Source organism: Bactrocera dorsalis, chromosome 4 (assembly GCF_023373825.1).
Source record: "Bactrocera dorsalis isolate Fly_Bdor chromosome 4, ASM2337382v1, whole genome shotgun sequence".
In the NCBI taxonomy this organism is placed as follows: Eukaryota; Metazoa; Arthropoda; class Insecta; order Diptera; family Tephritidae; genus Bactrocera; species Bactrocera dorsalis.
In genome coordinates, this window is record NC_064306.1 from 42,413,537 (window position 1) to 42,437,703 (window position 24,167).

Below are 24,167 nucleotides of genomic sequence, written 5' to 3' on the forward strand. Positions count from 1 at the left end.
AAACTTCTTATCAGTCAAATACCATCACCACGGCAGCCTTCGTCAAAACTATTCGGGGTGTCGGTCTACATCAGTGAGCATGATTAAATCAGTGTTTGTTTCAACTTCACACATTTCGGTTAGCATTTTGGTTATGAAGCGTGCTAATGCCAGACTGGTAGCAAAAGACATGAAAATGCCGTTTTCTTCTAGCATAACTGTGACTGACTTTTTGGTCAAACATGAAACGAGATTCGTTGCTGAAACCCTGTACTTGTCAAATTTAGCTTCCCGTGCGTTATTTTCTGTTTTCGAAACTGAAAATTTCGCTTCGGGGATTGCGACGAACCTTCGTATCATTAACAAACAGTTGTCAAACACACCTGAATTGACTTGTAGAGTTCAAACTTCACATAAACATAAAGTAGGATGTGGAAAGCTGAAAAAAAATCCCGGGACAGTCCGGGTCAATTTTGATCCTGAATGAATTCAATCAGAACAAAGCAAATTTCGTATCCTACTATTAAATTCAAATTTCTACACACCGTTTTGGAAAATTTCACAAGACTTTAAGAACACTTAACACATTATAATAACCCCTCCCCCTTACACTGTTATTTCAATTGTTGCTTTTCACAGCAATTTAATTTCAAAAGCAGTGAAATTAAATACTTTTTTACTTTTATAAATACTTAGACGTCGGCGAGCCGCCATCAACTTTCACTGCCCTCTTGGCTATTTAATTAATTCATGACTCTCTCATTATTGTCGCATACAAAGTACAGGGTGCACTTTAGCACCAAGCAAGGGTGTATGTATATTGTAGTATGTATTTACAGTTATAAAATAAAAGAAAATATGGCAAACGTGTAAGCAAGTGAGTACAATTAAAAAGGACGTATGCTGCGCCAGAGCGGCTGGGGTACATGGAAATAATGTAAACATTAGCACACCTCATAAAATATTAATAACTGAAATTGTAAACAAGCTGGAAGAACATAAAAGCAAAGAAAGATGTAGGCGGAAAGTGGTTAGATGAGGAATGTTGACGATGCTCCACAAATGTGCGGGAGTTAGAGATATTATTTCTTTGACTTGCTAAAGTTTGTAGAATATACAATTTCTGGTAAAATTTTTGATAAATTTTAGGTTATGTGGTTCTCGAACCAATTGCAACTATTGCTAAGTTGTCGAGAGCAGTGTAAAACATTATAAAATATTCCATAACTGCATAAATATCTATACATATAATATATATCGCTGCAAAATACCTACACTCACTGTCCGTCCGCTTTGTGTTCTTTACAATGGCTCGGAGCATTATGCCGACTGAAGATGTCATTGCAGACACGCGTCTGCAATTTGTTTTTACATTTTCTGCATGTTTCTTCCATTCAAAATGTACATAAGTATGTTTTTTTTTGCGGCAAAAATTTACATTCCAAACTCCACTCCAAAAAAATAAAAGACCTGGCAGTGAGTAAAGTACGAGCAGGAATTTCGTTATTTGCTCCACAGACATTTTGAGTGCGGCTGTCGGTTTTTTTAAGCATTTCGTTCAGACTCACTTGTACTACATACATACATATATTTGTATGAGGTAATGTAAATTTGTATGCACTCACATGAAATATTAATTTGACTGCTGTTCTTGGTCTGTTTTGCCAAAGTTCTCATACAACATATGCACATCTGCACAAAGAGTGTAAACACAAATTTTCTTATTATTTTGTTGTTGCATGACGTCAGCCAGTGAAATCAGCTGTGTTCCAGCGCTCATCCTTGACGGCTTTTTGCTGTCAGACAAACATTCCAAAACATTTCGTAGCCGTCATTTGTATGACATTCGGACACAACACGCAATTAAAGTGACTGCATGTACATACATATTTATTGCTTGAAATTCCTTTCGGGTGTCAGAAATTGGTGGTGATATTGGTGAAAATGACTTTAAGAATTTGTAGTATGATGAGTTGGGCGCCTTATTGACTGTGTGAAGTTCTTATGTAGAGATTTTGATGACCGGCACCTCTGCAAATATGTATGTATTTAAATGATACTAAATACTAGGTCTAGTAAAAATAAATCTAGCAAAAATACAAGGTGCTTTTCAAAGTAAACAGGACTTTTTGAATCTAGCGCCCGCTGGTGGCGCCATCTATATGTCTAAGGGTGAGTTAGAATCTGGTATCTTTATCGATTGTCCAGTGAGAATTTCATGTTCCGCACAAATTGACTGACGACCAAAAATTGCTCAGACCGATCGACGCTTGTGACCCATTATTTAACCAAAAATCACATTTTAATCATTAACCACATCCCGTATTCACCTGATATGGCACCGTGCGACTTCTTCCTTTTTGCTATTGGCACACGTTGGAAGAGACTATAGGAACCACCACCTCCAACGCACTAAAAATAGGTCTGACTGATCGAGAAGGATCATGAAGGAAATGTCTAGAGTTGAACACCAGAGAAACAATGGAGTATCTCTTGTGTACTTGTCCCGAATTGGCAAAACTACGCTGTAAGCATCTGGGGTTCCCACGGCATGATACACTGGAGGTTGTATCGATAGTGAGGCTGCACAGTCGTTTAAAATTCGCGTCAAACGCAGGCATTCTAAAAGGTGATTACTTCTCTTGAACCTAGAAACTGAACTCCATCTGGTATCGCAAAGGATCAAAACAGGTCTATGTGTGGCCTACCAGTTTAATCTAACCTAACCAGTTCCGATTTTGAAGGCAACTTCCTAATGCCGCCCTCGTAGAAACCCTCACACTAATTGGTAAAAGGCTGTAACAATCGATTTTTAGAAGCTACTTTTAAAGCAAAAGCGTACACCTTGGCCATAAACTTGCCATGTTTTCGGAGCTTATGCCAAGTTACTATCGATATGTGTGGTCTGGCATTGCTCCGATGGAACAAGATTCCTCTTCCATTGTTCAATTTTTGACAGTACAGGTCCTAATTAAGAGTTTGGCCGTGGAACAGTAGCTCGTAGTCAATGATTCTCTGCTAAACACATAGAAATGACTGTCAATCTTGGTTTGGCCACATTTCGACGGTTTTCACTTGAACTTTTCGTAAGTGAGCCACTTTCATCAATAAGCGTCTGCTTCAGAAATGGATTTAAACATTTAGTTTCTTTTTGTAAACAGGGTTATGTGAATGGTTCCAAACGATGTTTTTTGCAATGTTTAGCTCCTAGACAATCGAAGTGTGTTTATATGATGTCGAACTCGATGATTTCCATTATTTTATCGATAACAGTTGACCTTTCAAAGCGTGGCGCATCTTTGACCTCAAAAATATCGAAAGGGGAACCAATGAAACCGAAAACTACTTATCTCCTGCCGAATAAACACAGCTAACAGCAAGGGATCCTAAGACTCATTATTTGAGCTCTTTTTCCCCAAGATATATTTGAGTATCATGAAGAAGGAGTTACTATGAAATGTTTTATTGAGTCTTATAGAAACAAGCTTCAACAAATGTTTCCTGAAACGAAATAACTTTTCATTCTACTACGTAGAGTATTCAAGAGAACACTTCTGCTCAGACCACCATTCAATCAGTGGACTCAAACGCAAAGCTCTTATATCTAAATTAAGCCAATCTTGCCGCCAACAATGATTGACGTGACTCGGAAGTCAAGAGTCATGCAAACATATCATAAATTACAGAAAATCCTTAATTACATGGAAAACTGTGTGTTGTTGTAGCTCTTCTCAGGCGGGGCGTGATATTGCGCTATACTTCAGGGCGGCGAATCGAGAGGGTGGCTTATAGTGCAAGGCATTCAATATGTGACTCAGTCAAAATATTTTCGTTAACATTGCACCGTTATTATTTTTGCTATTATAACAGTTTTTGTCTTTCATTCCGCCTATTTTATTTGACTAATAAAAGTGAGTGTCGACCAACGCTTGGTCACGTGACTGGTATTGACAGCATTTCGGCTTGGCAAATTTATTACTTTTCAAATTTTTACTCAAATGTCTGTATGTATATGCATATGTACATGTGTATGTGTTTTGTATATTCTCTGTTGCCACATTTTTATGGACCCTCATTGGCGATTTACTACTACCACAACCACAATTGAAAAGGGTTATAAAAGTCGGCATAAAAGTTTAGTGGGAAGTCAAGTATTGTTGCGTGCAATGCTGGGGTCAGAAGGGAAAGTGACGAACTGCGATAAAATGAAATGAAAAAGTTTCTGTTATGGTTTTATATATTTTCTATTTGAAAGTCAGCACTTTTTGACATATTTATCTATCTTGTGTTATATTTTTTCACATAGAAGTTGGCGAATTAAATATTGTTTCGTATATACGAGGGTCGTACGATATTTCAGTATGTCTTTAATTGTAGTCAGTGTTTTTAAAAGCAATTTTCGTACTGTAAGTTAGGTTAGGTTGGATTAAATAGGCGATCCATGTTAAAAACTCCAAAAAGGGAAAAGGCTTAAAAAAATAGCTGCGGCAAGATGAACCTTGCTAAGAGCAAGCAGTTCAGTAAATCTCCTAAGTTCTCGCAGTCGAAAAGGAGTGGGTCATCGAACGACGTCTGCTAAGCTCAGGCGAGGTCTATACCTGTAGGTCCAGTGTTAGAACGCAAGAGGACAGCGGCGATCCAACTCGTTCCCATTCGCCTGTAAGTGTGATTAGGTTGCCTCCTTCTGCGAGCTCATCAGCTTTCAAGTTTCCAACGATTCCGCTAAATCAGGACTCAAACTAGTCTGATAATGAAGTAGTTTGATGCTATTGATAGTCAGGGCAGACACCCTTTGACCAACTTTGAGCGCACAGTGAGCGTACTCAACATTAGTATTACCTTTCTGCTGTCGGCGTGAATGCTTACCTTTTTTTCAATATTCGAACATAAAAATCATACCCTCAGCGACTGCTACTTCAATCGCATTCCTGACCTTCTTTCTTGTTTTTGTTGTAGTTGTAGTAGCAAAAAACATTCCTGAAGTAATTTGGATACATGATGGCTAGTTGACAGTCTTTGGTCGGTTTCGTAGCCACGACTGTCATGGGAACGGACCTCCTTCATTCACGGCCTTGGATGAAGGATAAATCTATAATTTCAGTACAAATAAAAGATCACCGGTCGAATTCCTCTAAATACAGATTTTCATTGAGGGGTTGTAATCGAAAAAAATCCTTCGTCCAAGTCATTAAGAATTGTATCTCCAAGACCTGTGTAAAATTTCATGAACATCGGTTAATAGTTCTCGAGAAATCTTGTCAACCGATTTCAAAACCACAGTTTCGAGTAAGACGCGTTTAAAGACGGCGCACTCAGCCTAGCTAGCCTCGAGCACACAAGTTCTCAAGGATGTATCTCCGAAACTATTACTCGGATCAACTTGAAAATTTACTACACATTTTTGAAGCCCTTAAACCCATGTAACTCCTTAAATCGAAGCACTTCCAAATAATCAGCTTATATATATGTATGTAGGTGGTTCCAAATAATTGAATATCAGTCTCAGGGATTTTTTTCTTCCAAAATAAAATACATATATACGATTTCAAAAACCTAACTTACATATACAACTGCCCTAGTATGGGGAGCAATCTAGGTATATAAGTATGCCATATATAGTACTCTCACTAAAACCGCCACCATTGTTGCATTCAGTGGCGTGTGGCAATGTGGTTAGCAGCAGCGAACTGGAAATTCCCCTGGCATACTTGCGCGCTCCTTCAACACCCAATTATTTTACATGCATACAACAACAACATATAGACGAACGGCGGCGACCACCAAGCAATTCATTAAATTTCAACAACAATATTATTCCAGCCAAAGTTCGTACGCTACCACTGGTCTAGTCTGTTCAAAGTCTGTCCGTCAGCGCGCGCCATGCGTCAGCTAATCCGTGAACCATGAAGCTTTCGCTTGCAACACAATGCTTCGCTTCCGATTGGGGAGCACTGGGAATATGGAACGACTGCATGCATTACATGTGTACATATGTATGTGTGTGTATGGTATATATCACCTATTTTGCTTGCATGATGTACGTAAATAAATAAAAATGGCACTGGCGTCCGCGGGCTGCGTTAATCACATTATATCGGAACAAATTATGCACGCACCAAAATTAAGCGCTAAACCTAGTCTATTTAAGGGCGCTCGATGATCGTCCGTCAGTTGGTTAGCGCCGTGGATTCTTGCTTGTTGCAGATATATGTCCATACATACATATGTGTCATATACTCGTATGATAGAATTTTATATTCATACATATGTATGTATAATATTTCTTCTATGTATATACATATGTATGTATACGAACTTGCTGTCATTCTTTCTGTTCTCGTTTTTGTTTTTGTGTCACTCAATTTTGTTTTATTTTTATATTCACTTCTTCCGCCAGATATTCATTTCTCAATGGTGGCGTGCTGTAACGCGTGTCGCGTGTCAATTTGCATTCTCTTCTCCCTTTGGATTTAGATTTGTTCCTTACTCATTCACCATTCATCGCCATTGTTATTTTATAAAGCTTAAACTTGAACTTTATGACTGCACCTAATGATACTTTCAATTGAAATAAACAATATGTCCATACCTACAATGGCGATATATTAGCATTATATTCCCAAACAGCCAATGTAGTTGACTTTATTCATAAAAAATTTGCTTGATAAATAGATTGAGAGCAAAAATTTTGATGTTGTCGAGTGAAATATTATACGTATGTACAGCGTGGAGTAATAAAAATGCAAACTTACACATTTAAAATGGATCCAAAGTATCGCGGTATTCCCAACTCAACTATACCATGCGATCAATTTTGAGCCGGACACCATTTTCATCTCTTTTAATACTACTTTATTATCGCCTTCTTGATAGGCTCCTTTCGAGCCAAAACAAGCATTTCAACGGTTAATAACGTTTTCTTTACACTTGTTTATATGCAATTTTGGTTTTTTCAGTTTCGGCTCATTTTTTGCAGCGTCATTTGCTTGATTTTTGAACAGTTTCGATGTTATAGTCATAAGCCCAGGTTCCGCTAGAGACATTTAACCATCTTTTCTGGTTTCTTGGCGAAAAACTGCGAAAGTAATTTTCACAGGCTTCTTGAAAAAATGGTAGTCCGATGGTGCAAGGCTATATGGTGCATTCATCAAAACTTCCCACCCAAGCTCTCCGAGCTTGGACTATGATCTTTTTTGCACACTATTGTTGTATTTGATCTACTTTTACTTCCACTGTTACTTCAGAAATGGTTCGATTTCACATCGAGCTTCTTTTAGTAGCCAACCGTTTGATGATGAATGTTAAGTTCCTTAGCGATGTCATGCCTGCTTATGTGACGGTACTGGTCAATCTTTTCCATAATTTCATCGACTTTTTCAACGATACCAGAACAGAAGCGAGCGAACCATTGTTGTGCTACACGAACTGATACAGTGTCGTTTCCATAAACTTCACAAATTTCATTGATGGCTTGCGTGGCATTCTTCCCTTTCTTACAATCCCACATCTATTGACAAAATACGAAAAAAGCTTTTTCGACTACCCAATATTAACCAAAATGTGTTGTGTTGATCCATAAGATAAGTATGTTGAGAACCTCTGCTACTTTTCTGACGTCAACACGACGATTTTCAAGCACCGTTTCTTTAAGGGGTTACATGGGTTTCACAGTATCAAAAAATCGAAACAATTTTTTTTATCTTATTAAATTCTATAACATCTCTAGAGTATTGTCCTAAATTTTCAAGTTGATCTGATCAATATTTTCGGAGATACAACCCTGAGAACTTGTGCGCTCGAGGCAATCTAGGCTAAGTGCGCCGTCTTTAAGCGCGTTTTTCTCGAAACTGTGTTTTCAAAGTCGGTTGTCAAGATTTCTCGCGAACTACTCAACCGATATTGATGGAATTTTACACAGGTCTTCGTGATATCATTTACAAGGTCTTGAACGAAGGATTTTTTTTTAAATGCAACTATTAAAAAAAAAAATGTCGAGAAATTTTTATCGAAATTTGCAATTTTTATAAAACGTCTGCTAAAAATCCAATTTTCATTTTTTTTCTATTTCCTTCGTCCAACACCCAGTTTATTGTCTTTACTAAAACACGTATTTTTTATTTTTATTTCTGATGATCCTGAAAGAAGTTCTGCTGACAACGCAGATGCACCTTTTTTCCGAGGGACTGCCGGAAATGGCATCGTAATGATGGCAGTCATTATATTTTTTTTTTGGAAAATTTTACAAAATGTTTACTAAATATGAGTCTTTTAAATAAAAAAAAATTCATTAAAATATTTTATTTTTTATATGTAAAAAAAAAATTATTGAAAAAAGGCCGTTTTTTGCCCGAGGAAACCCATGTAACCCATTAACTCTCTAGTTTTTTTAACAGAGGTGGATGGACTACTTGCGTAAGACAATTTTTCGATGACTTCACGACCTTCACACTATTGTGCAACTTTAATACTAGTGCTAGTCAAATTTGATCGTATAATATTAGTCCTAATGATAAATATTTATATTGAAACATGAACAGATGCAATAATAAAATGGGTTAAGACTTAAATTTTGTAGCTGATATTAGAGGTGTCACATACCGTTTTTTACTTTTTCTAAATCTTTATATCAAAAGTTAGTTTCCTAGAACTCAATCTAGCGAATATCACAGTACGAAACCAGATCACAAACTTCTCTTTATCATTCACAATAAATAATGTTTACCATATTTCTGTGTATCGAAGACATAAACCGTCGGGAGTCTCTTTCTTCATTGGGAATATCAAAATCTCTACTAAATCACAAACGTATTCCTTTGTTGTCAATATTTTCGGTAAAACTGAGCTATTCGATAACACCTTGGTATGACCCTTTTATTTTATAGATGTCAAACTTTTCTTGATTCTTCCACTTCCATCAATAAAATTAGTTTGCTGAAACTCAGCTAATTTTCAAACCTGGAAACCTTGTGCTAAAACATATTTATATAATTCTCACTTTCTTACTTCGAAAACAAAGTTACATAAGGTAGTTAAAAAGATTCAGTGTTTTGTCAGTCTCCATGGTCCATGATGCAAAACTAACGGGTCCATAACATTTATTCAGCGGCATATACCAAAATTAATTGCAATTGAATAAAATAAGAAGAGATTACTCTATCCTTAACTTTAAAATGCTTAGCTCAGAGCTTTTGCTATACCGGATGTTCCCATAAAGGAACGATTCAAAAGAGATATTTAAACGCAGCGCCATCTATCGTTAAAGACTTTCTCAGATTCATATACTTTTTCCTCCAAGCTGTGAGAAATAAGTTATGCTATACTTCTTTAAGCTCCTATAAGTTTAAGCCATAGTTATGTCTATGCATACATTCCTCAAGACATCCCTTCCTTGCAATTTACATAGTTGCATTTTACTTTTATGACACTTTAAAAAACATTCGTGCGGCAAACTTTGTTGCGCTTTTCCATTCCGCTGCCTTAGTTGGAAATTTAAGTTTCGTTGACCTATCACCCCAAGAGCCATCGCCGGGCTACACGCAACTTGAGCATTTTCACAAATACGAGTAAACAAACAAGCAAGCAACCGAGCGCTTCATCCCTCTGCAGTGTCCTTTGTAGCACACTCAAACTGACACTGAACGCCGTGGCCTGATGACTCATAGTCACGAAATCCCAGCCATTGGGATGTGGGCAAACAGTTGCAGTGCAGTTTAAAAAGAGGAGAGCAGCGCTTGGAGGGGTTGATAGTAAATAAGAGCAAAGCGGAAAGCATTTAAAGCTACCGCCTGCTTCCAAAGTGCGACACATACTCACATGCACACCCACCAGATAATGCTTCTAGGTTGGGTGTAGATAGTGCTGTGCTTCCGCAAAGTGGAGATGCTCAAGTGCCACCAGCAACGCAACATTTACCTGTGTAATGTCCTTTATTGCCTTGCCGAAACATATTGACGTAGTTCACAAGCAATTTTGTATGACAATACACTATAAAATAGGTAAGGTAACAGAAAAAGTATGGTGATGACAAACTTCTTTCCGAGATGGGTCGGTATGTGTGGAAAAAATTGTTTCGAATTTCAATGACATTTCGTTTATTGTCATTGCTCTTCTTGTCCTGTCTGCAAGAACACTGTTTGCACTTGTCGCTGCCAGAGTTCGTAGTGCCCATTTTCGTCGGCATAGTAAATGGAGCCAAACTAATAGCAAATAAAGAAACAAAGGGACCATTTTATAGATATTCATAGAAATTGAAGAAAAGAAATGCAAACAAACAATATGACAAAAGGAAGACAACTTATGACAACAATAGGCCGTGACAGCACGACAATCGACAATAGCGGTAATGGAAAAGTCGGATAAAAATGTTGTATGAAGTACGTAAATAAGTATGCTGTAGTTTCTGCAGGCTCCATATGTGGTTGTTTTAGAAAATTTAAAGGATAAACTTTGCGTGTCCCTTAGGTATGTGCCTTTTGTGAGGCTACAGTTGACTCACTTGTATGTAGTTTATATTATGTATACACCCATCTCTCTGTTGTCCTCAGGGCTTTAAATAAGTGCATTATGCCTGCTTGCTTGCTTGAACCTTAACCTGAAACTGAAAAAATAAAGTAAAAATATGCATAGTTGATTGCATTTTGATGATCTTCATAAAAGTAACCACACGTATATTTTAGTACTTTTTATGCGCTGAATAGGGTATATTAAGTTTGTCACGAACTTTATGAGACGAACTTTATGGGAGACGCGTTGCCAGCTGAGTCGATTTAGTCATGTCCGTCTGTCGGTCTGTCTGTGTAAATATAATTGCATCTGAATACCCGGTCATATAAGAATTGAAGGAAATGAAAGGGCAGACGAGCAGGCCCGTTCAGTGGATGCTGCCGATACAATTCTCCAAATCTGTCGCAGCCATTCAGCTCCTTCACCAGCTGTTTAAAGCAATGGATCCTAGAGGAAAGCTTCAGGTCTTATAACACACAGAACACAGGGCATACCAAAAAGTAACTTTGGGGTAGTGTAGATGGTGGGGAGACCAAAAAGGTCCTACTTCTAGGTAAAGGGGAGCTTAGTAACTTTGTAAGGGTGGATGGTGGACATAATTCTAGGCAAAAGGGGACTTAGTAACATTGTAACGGTCATCACAGGGCATCTACCCTTAATATTCCATCTTCAGAAAATAAGAAAAATGGATGCGGCGGAATGCAGAGAATGCGCGGAGGATGCAGAGTCGCTGGATCACTATCTATGCAAATGCACAGTCTGCAGCCGTGTGAGACGGGACGTAATCCACGGCTTCCAATGCTGCAACTTAAGAAATATTGGGCAGCTGGATAAGACTTACCATAATTTGGTTAACATCCGGGAGCACATTGGCCCTAATGATGGCCTAAGTGCATTCGCTTCTAGTTCCATTTTCAATCAACCATTTCATTTCATTTTTGAAAATCCCGTAAAACATCGGCGACCCTATATAGATATAGTCTTTCAAATAATATCTCAACCACAGAACACTTGTTTGGATCTTACCTCTCTCGAAATCGAATAAGCAGTGCAATCAAATCAAAATATGAAAATTTATAGAAAATTCGAATGACAACCATACCACAGCTTAAAAGAAAAATTCTGGTTAAAAGTGTTTAAACAAAAAGAACATTTAAAATGGTTCTTCGAAACCACCGTATCGAATCTGCGGGCTACTCGCACCAAGTGTGCGCTGCGCCCAGCCGTTGCATGTCTATTTGCAGTTCGTGTCAACGACGTTTGTTCCATAGTATGGCAACGTAGTTGCTTTTTCCCTGCTGTGCTATGTTCCCTCGGCTAGAGGGCGCCCTTGTGCACTTCATGCTGCGTCTAGCCATTTTGGCAGTTGTTTGCCCATTTTATTATATTGCCTGTGTATATATAGATGTGTTCTTCCGGCTAGCCCGGTTCTTTTACTAGCAACTCCTTTCGTTGTCCTTGCTGGCTTTTGTTGCATGCCACAAATGTCATTTCACATGAGTGTTTCATAAGTTTTCATTTCGTGTTACAATTTTTTTTTTCGTTCGACTCCACAGTGTGGGTTGGTGCATTGCCCTCTACAATGCGGTAAATAATTTTTCTTTCAGCTTCTCTGTATTATTTTCATTTTTCGTGAATATTCTACCTTGGGTGGGTGCATATAAAGAGGCATGTCGTGTTACTTGGTCGTTAAGAGTGGGTAACCTATAAATTGATAACAAATGATGTTGAAATTTACGGCTTGTGTCATAACCCTTGCTTTGTTTTGTACGCGCTTAAGAGGTTAGCAAAGAAAAATTATTTACAAAATTTTAGGTTAGTTTCTATATGCTATGTAAGCGCTTCCTGTGGAACCTTTGTAGTAATGCTTTCACTTTTTTCAACACCAAATTAGCCACTTACTGAAATTTCTTTGCTTGCAGTGAGGCGCACGTTATTTGTATATTCAAATTAGTTAACCTCAATTTTGTTGTAAATGATGTAATATTTATTTTCACCCACTTATCACTGTGACAAAGTGCTTTGGGTGTGTTTGTAGTTTGGCACATTCATCATTATACTTTTGCTTAACGCCAGCCTAACCTAAATTTTCCAACGTCGCGTAGCTGTCCTATTCATTTTGTCAAACTAAAACAAAAAGTTTTCAACTCATTTTCACTGCAGAGGTGCTTCACCTTTTGAACTGCCAATGGATTATAAAATGCAACACTATAGGGAAATGACATCAGCTAAAACGTACTAATTACAGTCACTCACTGACTCACCCCTCAACCTCACACACAGTAATCCAGCGAGCGCGCAGCGGTCCTGTCAATCCTTCTCAGCGCCATTGTCTCGCAAATAATAGTGACATTTCGTATTTCTCAAACTCGCGTGACGTGGTCGTCGAAAAAAATAAAGTAAAAATGAATTATGCAAATGTATTTACCAACTAGACCGCCTAGACTTGAGTCATCATCATGCTCGTAGCGTAGCGCTAAGCTCCTTACAACTTCCAGGAAGCGCCGCCGTCGGGTGATTACGGTAACTGAAAAGCACCGACAATATTTGCACAAAATGTCAAGCGCGGGCGTGCAGGGCGACTTGCTTGTGCAAACATATGCTACTGAAAGCGGGCAATTTAGGTGTGTTTGGCGCCAGTTTGGACAATACGTACTATATGAATGGCGGCTTAGCAACTGCGACGTGCAGGTGTAGTGAAAAATGTAGATTATTTCGCATGCAAAAGGGGTGAGCAGCAAAGTGTTAACAGTCTGCTGGAGTGAAAAGTGGGAAAAATGTTTATTGTGTGGCACACTTTATGGTCGTGCAACCCCAGACAATTGTGTGTGCACCAACACACAGATACACATTCGGGCATAGGCACTTTCGTGGCTTGGCTACATTGTATGCTGATATCATAACTATTAGTGCACTAAGTGCAATTTAGTGTGTTGTGGCCCGCATTCTCTATCACTGTAACCTCTTTAGCCTTTCCTTTAAGAGTATTAGCATATAAACATAGCGCTATATGGGACTTAATGGCATTAAAGTAATGTTCAAATTGGTGTTAAAATCTTCATTTGCATTTTAATGGACGCTGTTGTGTATAAATTGTTGTATTTGTATGCTTTTGGCGCATTGTCTTTGTTCGCTCGCTTGTTTTGGCCACTATGGTGGAAGCATAACTTGTACAATGTGCTACATTTAACACATATACTTTGATCCTTTGGACATTAAGTTATGGTGAATGAATGTCTAAATGTGTTTTCTTTTTAAATGAAGTATAATAATCGGTATTCTCAACTGAATATTAAGTGCATTCGTAAGAATTGTGTGATATGCCATCTAATAAAATTAGGAAAAAACTACATTTTTACCTATTTTAATACAGTCTCGGCTGGGAAGGCTTTCAGTTCCTTTAGCGAATTTTAATTTTTTCGGTTGCAGCTAATTTTTGGAGTGCCATCCCTGCTTTTTTTATAGTTTCGGCGTCAGATTCATGAAGCCAAGTCTCATCGTCAATAATGATATCTTTGTCGAATGTAAGGTTCTCAACTACGTTTTCAGACATCTCTTTTGCGACCTATTTTCGTTCGTCGTTTTTGCAAAAGATTCAAGTCTCTTTTTGTACGAGTACGAGTACATTAACCAAAGTGGTTGGCTCGATCTATAATAATGCCAACATGATATTTCTATTGCCAAAATGACTATTTTTAAGCTATGTTTCATTAACATTTTCGATGTTCTTGTCATTATCAGAGCTGGATGGAAGAATCGTATGATTTATGTTTCCGATAAAAATTTTCAACCTTTATTGAATGCTTTGTCACATTTAAATACTTGTGTTCGAGATAATGTAGATTCATTCATTTTCATCAATGTCGTAGCCGTGATTCCGTTGGGTACACAAAATTTCAAGCAAGCTCATTAAATTTTTCCATTTCTATTTTCAAGTGTATTTTTTCCTTCTTTAGTTTCGTCGATACAATTCGAGGCTCAATTGAGTCGACTGCCACCATTTTGTGTATATTATCGATTACTATCAGTCCTTGTTATACTCGTAGTATGTATAAAAGTAATGACGTAACTGATCTTCAGTTGCCTACACTATTTCACGAATTTCGGAGTTTGACTATCTTGCATATCTCTAAAGAAAATACATATAATGCTACCAAATACCTTGAAAACTCTCCCAAATCCCAAAACTCTGAACTCAAAATTGTTATCTGCGTTTTCAAGAACAAAGGTCTCAGTAGTCTTCCAAAAAGTAAAATGCTGTGATAGTATCCAACGTAAGCATAGCAGCAACTATAACCCAGTAGCCTAACGCAATAAGAAAGTTATTTGTATACATGTGTACAAGGTTTGTCCGGAAAGTAATAGGACTGATTTTCTTCCACCGCGGCTGTATTTGGTAGAGGGCGTTCCTAGCTAACGAACGAGCACCTGGAGAGTCAGGACAAACATTTTCGCGCGAAGTGTTTCTGTGAGTGATGCAAACCGAAAATGCAGCGTTCGTTACGACAAAGGGGATCCAAGCAGCTCGACTCTCAAGGATATTCCGGAAAATGCGCTTCTGTGGCGCTTGGAATCGGGCTGGCAGCTCTGTATCGACGCAGAAGGAGCCTATTTTAAAAGTTTTTAAAGAATTGGCTCAATAAATTTTTTATATCGACTCAGTTCTCTTACTTACCGGACAAACCCTGTAAAAATGAATGTTTGCCCGTATGTCTTTTACAGAATCGTAAATTATGTATTTAATAGCTCCATCTTTATCATTCCTCATCAAATTCGTTAGTTAGTAATCGCTTGGAAGATGTCAGCTGAGTTTGGTAGATGAAGGGAGAGGGAGAGAGATATCAAGATCCTCGTAGTATAGCCATGCCGCTATTCCGCATTCCATTTTGTACCTGTCGGTATATAGTATTCTCTTCCCTTACTAAACCCTTTCTCTTCACGTCTAGAGGGTGTTACCTATTCTCTTCTGGAAGTCACAATTGAAATCCAATCTTGGTAGGATATGCTCTGATATATTTAGATTTGTTTTGAACTAGTTCCGTTAATCGCTATGTTCATAAATTTTCTCTTTTCCAATTATCTACATATCTCCTCAATAGTAGATGTTTATTTGTCCAAATTGGATTTAATAAAACTGTGCGAAACTATTCACCATAGTTGTCTTTTAGTCCTTAAAGAAATTGTCTGCTAATTCACCCAGAGAGAATCGGGTAGAAATTATTAACTAGAGGCATGCTTTGGTTTCCAATTCTATCAACGATCTTGTTAAATAGTATAAATCTTTTAGCTAAACGAATGCTGTGCGTACTTCTTCCAAATCAGACAATCGAACATCAATTTTATTGTATATTAGTTGTGGTTCTCATTTAATTTATTCTTCAGGTAATTAAATGTCAAACAACTTGTAGTAGTAATATTTTATTTTAAATAAAATATATTTATACGATTTTAGCTATATTTGTTTTGCTCTTGAAACTCCTTTTAAATTGTAGCTTTTGGATAAATTTTCATATCTTCTCTAAGGTTTACAAATTGTCATTTTAAGTTTTCATAAAAAACCCGTTGCCCTGCATTTCGTACTCCAAATACAGCATAAGCTAGAATAGCCGCAACCACAAATTGCTCACTAAGCGCCAGCCTGCTAAAAAGGTGTGGCCGCTAGTCATCACAAACACTCGCTCACTTTGACTCATTCGCTTTTAATTAATTAATTTAAATGATGAATTGTGTTGCATTAACCAAATGCTTATGGCAGCATTAAGACAACATCATCACGAGTGTTCCTGCCTTTTAGTAATTCGTTGTTGTTGCAGAATTTTGCATAACCATAAAAAGTTATGACAAGCCCAGAGAAATAAGTTTCCTTAATATTCGTACTAAGTGCTGGAGTACATTTGTATGTTTGTTTGTATCCATGTCAGACACAGCTGGCATGTTTTGCGGCCTTTCACATCTGTTTTGCTTTTCAGGTTTATTATACCCCGTGACTTTTATAGTTTATCTTTTACATTTGCATTTTCATTTTTAGATTTTATTATAATTTTTTTACCCCGCAACTCTTTTTGCTCGCCAGTGCAATTAATAAAATAAGTAGAATATTTAGTCCATGCTCATTTGTCTGATTGCCTGCATGATTACGACGCGCTTACTTTAATTCTTTCCATTTTTTCCTTTCCTCTTCAAACTGTCTGACGGCTCATTAATTTAGTCAAATAAGCAAGATTTATTTAAAGCCTCACTTGAACTCACATTAATTCTTTGATTGCCTGCGCCGACAGATCGACAACTTTCCCAGCGAATTCGAGGTGGTAGCGGATTGCGAAGCGAAAAGATTATAGTTTTTAAATAGTTCTGTTGACTCAACAGTTTTTATGGGCTTCAATCAAGATTTTTGACGTTTTGATGACTCTTTTTTTTTGAACACGAAAGACATTCAATTGGTCGCTCTTTTTTGTTACATCACTTTCCGAACATCTCAGGCGGTGTAGGAATGATTTCAGTACATAAGTTTGCCTTGAGCGCGTTAAAGATCCGATAAGCGTACATTTCGCTTTTCAAAGTATGCTATAAAAATTAGATAAATCCGCAAATTTGGATAGTCAATAAATGTCAGCTCTATTTGATTTCGGAGGACAGGAAATTCTTGCCGCAGAAACTGAATTGTTTAAGTCTCAGTGTGAAATAACGCATCGCCTTGTTGAAAGCAATAATTGTCAAGAGCTTTTTCGTTTATTTCCAGACTTCGAAATCTCTTGATATCTATTTCCAGCGATTGTTTCATCTTTGTTTAAAAAATATGGCTCAGTTTTGGTTTTGACGCTAACAACGGTTCAAACAGTCATTCATTGGTCATGCAAAGACGTTTTATAAAGCTCGAATGGATTTTCCACCAAATACTTAAATTTTTCTGGGGAAACACGGTTTACACGTTCAGTTGATACGTCCAAGCACAGATATTTCATGCGCTTTCGAATTCGAATCTCTCACCAGCTTTCATGTAAAGTACCACTACTTATTGGTAACCAATACTTCTGTTATTTAATTTCCAACGCATTGAAATTGATACACAATACCCTATAGCACTTAAGAAAACTATAAAACATCTCTCCCACTAATCATCTGCCAATTTAGAAGATATTTATTGCATTTGCGTAAAGTATGCATGATTCTAAAATTCAATTACGAAAGTAAACACATTCTATTTAGATAGTTGTGTCTGCTATGGTGTCTCTTACGCAATTTATATTTACACATGTGTGTTCTTGACTTTTTAGTGACCTTTTTCGACCTGCCCTTTTGTTGTCATATCGTTTTCAATTCCAACTGTATGTGGTTTAATTGTTAGCCCAACTAACTATGTGACTTAAATCGCACATCAAATAACTATGTATGCACATTCTTACAGGCCGTTGGAGCACGTTTTACGCATAGTTGACATTTCCAAGTGCTTTGTCCTTGCCACATTATCAATTAGCAAAGCGTAAATAGTTCTCAACAATTAATGAAGGTTCGGTTCGAAGTTCATGCATAAATGATTTTTACAACCTGACTCAATTAAGACTAATGGAACGCCACCATAACAGTAGCGGCTACGCTACCTCGAAATTATTTGGGGGTTTCCATTTTCTCTTGCCGAAATAAACTCGCCCAGATAATATTCTACTCTTTCTTTAGAGGAATTTAGGTTACATTAGCTTATGTTATGTCAATACTATACTATAGTAGTTCAATTAGTACGGGCAATTAAGCTGTGATATAGATAGAACAAGTGGTGCATTTAGAAGTACCATTATGTGAATATTTAACCGTCTTCCTAAAATTTAATATCGAAGAAGTCAGTATACCTGTTCGCATACCAAAACAGTTGATGATCATAAGAGCTCCTTTCTTTAAATTAAAACCACCTGCTTAACTCTTTCACTCCTAACTTACACTTTGCTTTACTCCTCTCATTGCAGTTACCGATGGATCAAAAACGGCAAGAAATTCGATTGGCAAGCTTACGACAATCGCATGCTGCAACAACCCGGTCGCGGTACGCTTGTCATCACATCACCCAAGGATGAAGATATGGGTCAGTACCAGTGTTTCGCTGAAAACGAATTCGGTACAGCCACCTCGAACTCCGTGTTTGTACGCAAAGCCGAATTGAATGCATTTAAGGATGAAGTGGCGAAAACAATCGAAACCAATGAGGGTGAACCCTTCTCGCTTAGTTGCGAAGCACCCGATGGTTGGCCCAAACCCATTGTAAACTGGCTGATACAGCATTCCTTGGAAGGTACCATTAAATCGATCAACAACTCACGTATGACACTAGATCCCGAGGGCACACTGTGGTTCTCGAATGTGACACGTGAAGATGCTTCGGATGATTTCTTCTATGCCTGCTCGGCTACATCAGTGTTCCGTAATGAGTACAAAATTGGCAATAAAGTTTTATTGGATGTGAAACAGACCGGTATCAGCGCTGCACTGAACAAACAACAACCCAAACGACAATATGTGACGCGTAAGAATGAAGTGGCGTTGCGTGGCAAACGTGCCGAGCTTTATTGTATTTTCGGTGGCACACCACTTCCGCAAACCGTCTGGTCCAAAAATGGTGCGCCCATAGAGTGGAGTGATAGAATTACGCAAGGTCATTACGGTAAGTCGCTGGTGATCAGACAGGCGAATTTCGAGGATGAAGGTTCCTACACTTGCGATGTTTCAAACGGTGTCGGTAATGCACAATCGTATTCGATCAATCTGAAGATTTTGGCCACACCTTACTTCACCAAAGAACCAGAGGTACAGAACGCGGCCGAAGATGAAGAAGTCACATTCGAATGCGCAGCTGCTGGTAATCCCGAGCCCACAATTCAATGGATCCACAATGGCAAACCGATTGCACAATCACCACCCAATCCACGTCGTACGGTACAAAGTAATCGTATTATCATTCGCGATCTTGTTAAGGCCGATACTGGTAACTATGGTTGTAACGCAACCAATTCGCTTGGCTACGTCTATAAAGATGTGTACCTGAATGTGCTGGCGCTGCCACCAGAGATACAGGAAGCGCCACGTAAGGAAGCCACTGTCGATGGTAAAAATGTCACATTACGTTGCCGCGTGTTCGGTGCGCCCAAACCCCAAGTGAAATGGATACATAATCATCAAGAATTGACTGGTGGACGTTACAACACTTTGCCATCCGGTGACCTGGAAATTCAAGAAGTTGCGTTTAGCGATGAGGGTGACTACACTTGTTACGCGACCAATAAATTCGGTAGCATATCTGCGAATGGCACATTATTGGTAATGAAGCGCACAAGCATTATTCATGAGCCACAGAATTACGAAGTAGCTGCTGGCAAATCGGCGACATTCCGTTGTAATGAAGAGCACGATGAAAAACTTGATCTAGTTATTGAGTGGTGGAAGGATGGTCAAGCTATTGATTTCGAATCGGAGGCACGTTTCATGAAGACCAACGACAATTCACTGACCATACCAAAGACCGTTGAATTGGATTCTGGCGAGTACACATGCGTGGCACGCACCGAATTGGACGAAGCATCGGCTAAAGCCAATCTTATTGTGCAGGATGTACCCAATGCGCCACGTTTAGTCGGTATTGTGTGTATGGCTAATAGGATTAGAGTCACTTGGGAACCACAGGGTGACAATCGCTCACCAATTCTATATTACACCATCGAATTCAACACTTCGTTCACACCCGATTCGTGGGATATCTCATACGACAAAGTACCATCCACCGAAACCGCATTTGTGGTTGATTTAACGCCTTGGTCCAACTACACGTTCCGTGTGAAAGCCTTCAACAAAATTGGTCCATCACCGCCATCGGATCACAGTGAGTTTTGTACCACACCACCAGATGTGCCCTACAAGAATCCAGATAACGTACAAGGCATGGGTACCGAACCAAATAACTTGGTAATTTCATGGACTCCAATGCCGGAGATTGATCATAATGCGCCAGACTTCCACTACCGTGTCTCTTGGAAACGTGATATACCAGCTGCGTCATGGGAGAGTAAGGACATATATGATTGGCAGCAGAACAATTTGGTAATACCAGATCAACCAACCTATGTACCCTACCTAATCAAAGTAGTTGCTATAAATAAACACGGCGAGGCGAATGTTGCGCCTACAGAGGTTGTCGGTTATTCGGGCGAAGATCGTAAGTACACAGTGTTTTGAATTAACCGCGTATAAAAATTTGGCTTTGTTTATATACCTAATATTCACTTTGATTTAAAGGTCCTTTGGAAGCTCCCACCAACTTCAGTATGGTCCAAGTAACCGCTGCCACCACTGCCATGTTGCGCTGGAATCACGTTAGTCCCGAATCGGTACGTGGTCGCTTCAAGGGTTACAAGATTCAAACATGGACCGAGAAGGAGGGTGAGGAAGCGCTACGCGAAATACATGTTGATGCCATCTCCGATCAGGCGCTCGTAACACAATTCAAACCCGATTCGAAGAACTTTGCACGTGTGCTTGCCTACAATGGACGCTTCAATGGCCCACCCAGCGTAGTCATCGACTTTGATACGCCCGAAGGTGTACCATCACCAGTGCAGTCATTAGATGCTTACCCGCTGGGCTCATCCGCCTTCTGGTTGGTTTGGAAGAAACCATTGCAACCAAATGGTAAACTGACCGGCTACAAAATCTATTATGAAGAGGTTAAGGGCAGCTATGTAAGCGAGCGACGTGAACTCGATCCGCATATTAATGATCCACTGATAACGAGCGCAAAATTAGCTGGTTTAAAGGCAAATACGAAATATAGAATTTCAATAACGGCAACCACGAAAATGGGCGAAGGATCAGAGTGAGTTTGATGGAGATATACATACATATAGACATGTTTTGAAACTTCAATTTTTATATTAATTATTAATTTGTTGATTTCAGACACTTCATTGAGAAACGCACTCTGCCAGAAGACTCACAAATGCCTGCTGTACCTGGATTTATCGTACAACAATTGAAATCCGAGAATAATAATGCAAAATACCGCGTTAATTGGCAGCCGAGTACCGAAGGGCATGCCGGCACACACTTCTACACACAATACAGGTGAGTGATTTAATTTCATATTCTCTTTAAATAAAACAAGAAAGAACGTTAACTTCGGCTGCACCGAGTATAAAAGCGTGGAAAAAGCTTTAACTTGATTGACCTGAATATTGCCGTCGATGGCGTCAAGATTCCGACTGTCAATAATCCTACAATTTTAGGTGTGACTTTTAACAGTCTGTGCTTTTTTACTCTCTAGTCACTAGCCGGCAGCACTTTCCCAATGTGTATAACTAAGAAACGTTGTTGGCAACTTACAAGGCAATCGGCCGGTAGGTCCTTAACTACGGCGCACCAATATGGTCGCCTGGATGCAGTGAAACGCAGACAAGGAAACTTCAGACCTGTCATAATACTGCACTCCGGACTACGACAGGATGCCTCTTGATGTCTCCTATCAAACAGCTGCTACTGAGGCCCGTATGTTCCCAGTTAAGGAGCAAAATGAACTCCTCTCCAGGCAGTTCCTGTTGGGGTGCTTTCGCAGAAATTACTCTTGCAGTCACCTGCTACCTCAAGAGCTCATTCCTCAACTACGTCGCCGACATAGAACAATACACCGAACAGATTTCGGACGCAACTAACTTCCGACAAGCACTGACCACCATTCACAGTAGGGCCATCAACACCTTCACCGACTTCCTTTCAGTGAATGGCGTACTCGAAGTCAAAACATCACCCATAGCATTTTGGGGAGACACTTGTGCAAAATTTCGGATCGATATCTCAAAAACTTCTAGTCAGCTATGACTATTTTTATATTCATGAAGGAATTACTATATCTCATAATATTGTTAGAAAAAGTCTCATCTGCATCTTAAATAAATGTTAATCAACTGATGACACTTCATTTTGCGATTATTCTTTCTCCAACGCAGAATCAAAGGCGAGCCAAACTTCAAAACAGAAAAACCCGAGTTCTCAAAAGATTACCAAGAAATCGGTGGTCTCAATCCAGATAATGTGTATGAATTCCGTGTTGTATCTGTCGATGGTGATCATGAAACGCCCAGCGAATTGCGTGAAATCGTCATTGACGGTCCCACCAAAGTGCCCAATCAGAATGTGGCGAATGCTGGCTGGTTCATTGGCATGATGCTGGCGCTGGCCTTCATCATACTACTGTTCATTATTATTTGCATCATACGACGCAATCGTGGTGGCAAATACGATGTGCATGATCGTGAATTGGCGAACGGACGTCGCGACTATCCGGATGAAGGTGGATTCCATGAATACTCACAACCGTAAGTTGAACACAATTTTGCAAACGAAGTAAGCATTTTATGAGCAAAATATCGTTTTATTATACAGATTGGATAATAAGAGCGCTGGACAGCAATCGGTTCATTCGGCGAAACAGCCTGGTGTGGAAAGTGACACCGACTCGATGGCCGAATATGGAGATGGTGATACAGGTGAGTTGAATTGAGTGAAAGAAAATTAATTAAAATTTTTCCCATAAAATAAAGCCAAGATTGTAATTTTAACGTGTTTAAGCATACATATGAAAATGCATGTGTACAAATATACATATACGTGTATATCTGTCATTCTATATATGTATGTATGTAAGTACATGTATGATCGTCAATTAAAATGATATTTTCAATTAACTCACCACATCAGAGAAAAAATATTTAAAATTATTTATTGTATATTATTTTCGTTTTTTTGACTTTATTTATATGTATTTGTATTCATTATTCTCTCCAACTTGTATAAAATGCGTGTGATTTTGAAAATGAGCGCAACAGCAGCTGTAGTTAGAGGCGTAGCAAATAATTTACCAACCCTGCACGAACTACAAGACGAAGCTGCCAACGCAGCCGCGAACATACTTAAACATTAGCCCACACTCTTATTACAATAGAATATACAAATCTAGTAAATTCTTTTGACATTATGTAAAGGTAAAAATATCAATTTTTGGTTTTTCTCCAACATAAGGTTTACTCTAAGGCATGAAGTTTCTATTATTTATTTAATTTTCGGTTGATTTTTGTTCATGAAACTCACTTTTTCGCATATTTTATAAAACCTTGTGTTCATTTGAAAGAAATTCTAAAGTTTTGCATTTTTCTCACATTTTTATTAAACCATTAATTTTTTGAAATTTAAATTTTTGATTGTTGCTAACATTTTGGCGTTACAAAAATTGTTTGGCAAGCTAATTAATTTCGCATATTAATGCTTCGAACTAAAAATTAAGAAAATATTAGACAAATGAAAAAAGAACACATTTAACTCAGACATCAGGTGCATCAAAAAATTGTTTTTGAACTTCGAAAAATTGTTTTTAATTTGGTTTTTTGCTTTTTTTCTTGTGATAGTTTGGCCACAACTTGGTGAATACTTTTGTTGCTAAGTTCAAATTTTTAACCCAAATAACCATTTTCTTCAAAATTTTCGAAAAAAAGTGTTTGCCGAAATTGTAAATACCAAATATTTTTTTATTTTTCTAAATTTTTTATATGTACTCAAAAGTATATCTTGATCTTAATTTCAAAAAAATGAAAACATAAAAATTAAATGTAATTGTAGGCAAAATTCAAAATCTTTCGATACAAACATACCATTTGTTA

At 38.3% G+C, this 24,167-nt stretch overlaps 1 protein-coding gene across 5 annotated transcripts in view; it reads left to right on the top strand.

The window, feature by feature from the left end:
- The window catches only part of LOC105224129 (neuroglian), a 137,286-nt gene that overhangs the window by 103,429 nt on the left and 9,690 nt on the right, over positions 1-24,167 (top strand). For 3 of the 5 annotated variants that reach the window (XM_049456133.1, XM_049456132.1, XM_049456134.1), the window contains exons 4-8: positions 18,441-20,677; positions 20,758-21,334; positions 21,418-21,582; positions 22,461-22,829; positions 22,897-23,000. In XM_049456133.1, the coding sequence (XP_049312090.1) occupies positions 18,441-20,677; positions 20,758-21,334; positions 21,418-21,582; positions 22,461-22,829; positions 22,897-23,000 (3,452 nt within the window). Of the gene's footprint in view, positions 1-18,440; positions 20,678-20,757; positions 21,335-21,417; positions 21,583-22,460; positions 22,830-22,896; positions 23,001-23,339; positions 23,496-24,167 lie in introns of all 5 variants that reach the window. The other 2 variants (XR_007422719.1, XR_007422720.1) reach the window with 2 other exon arrangements.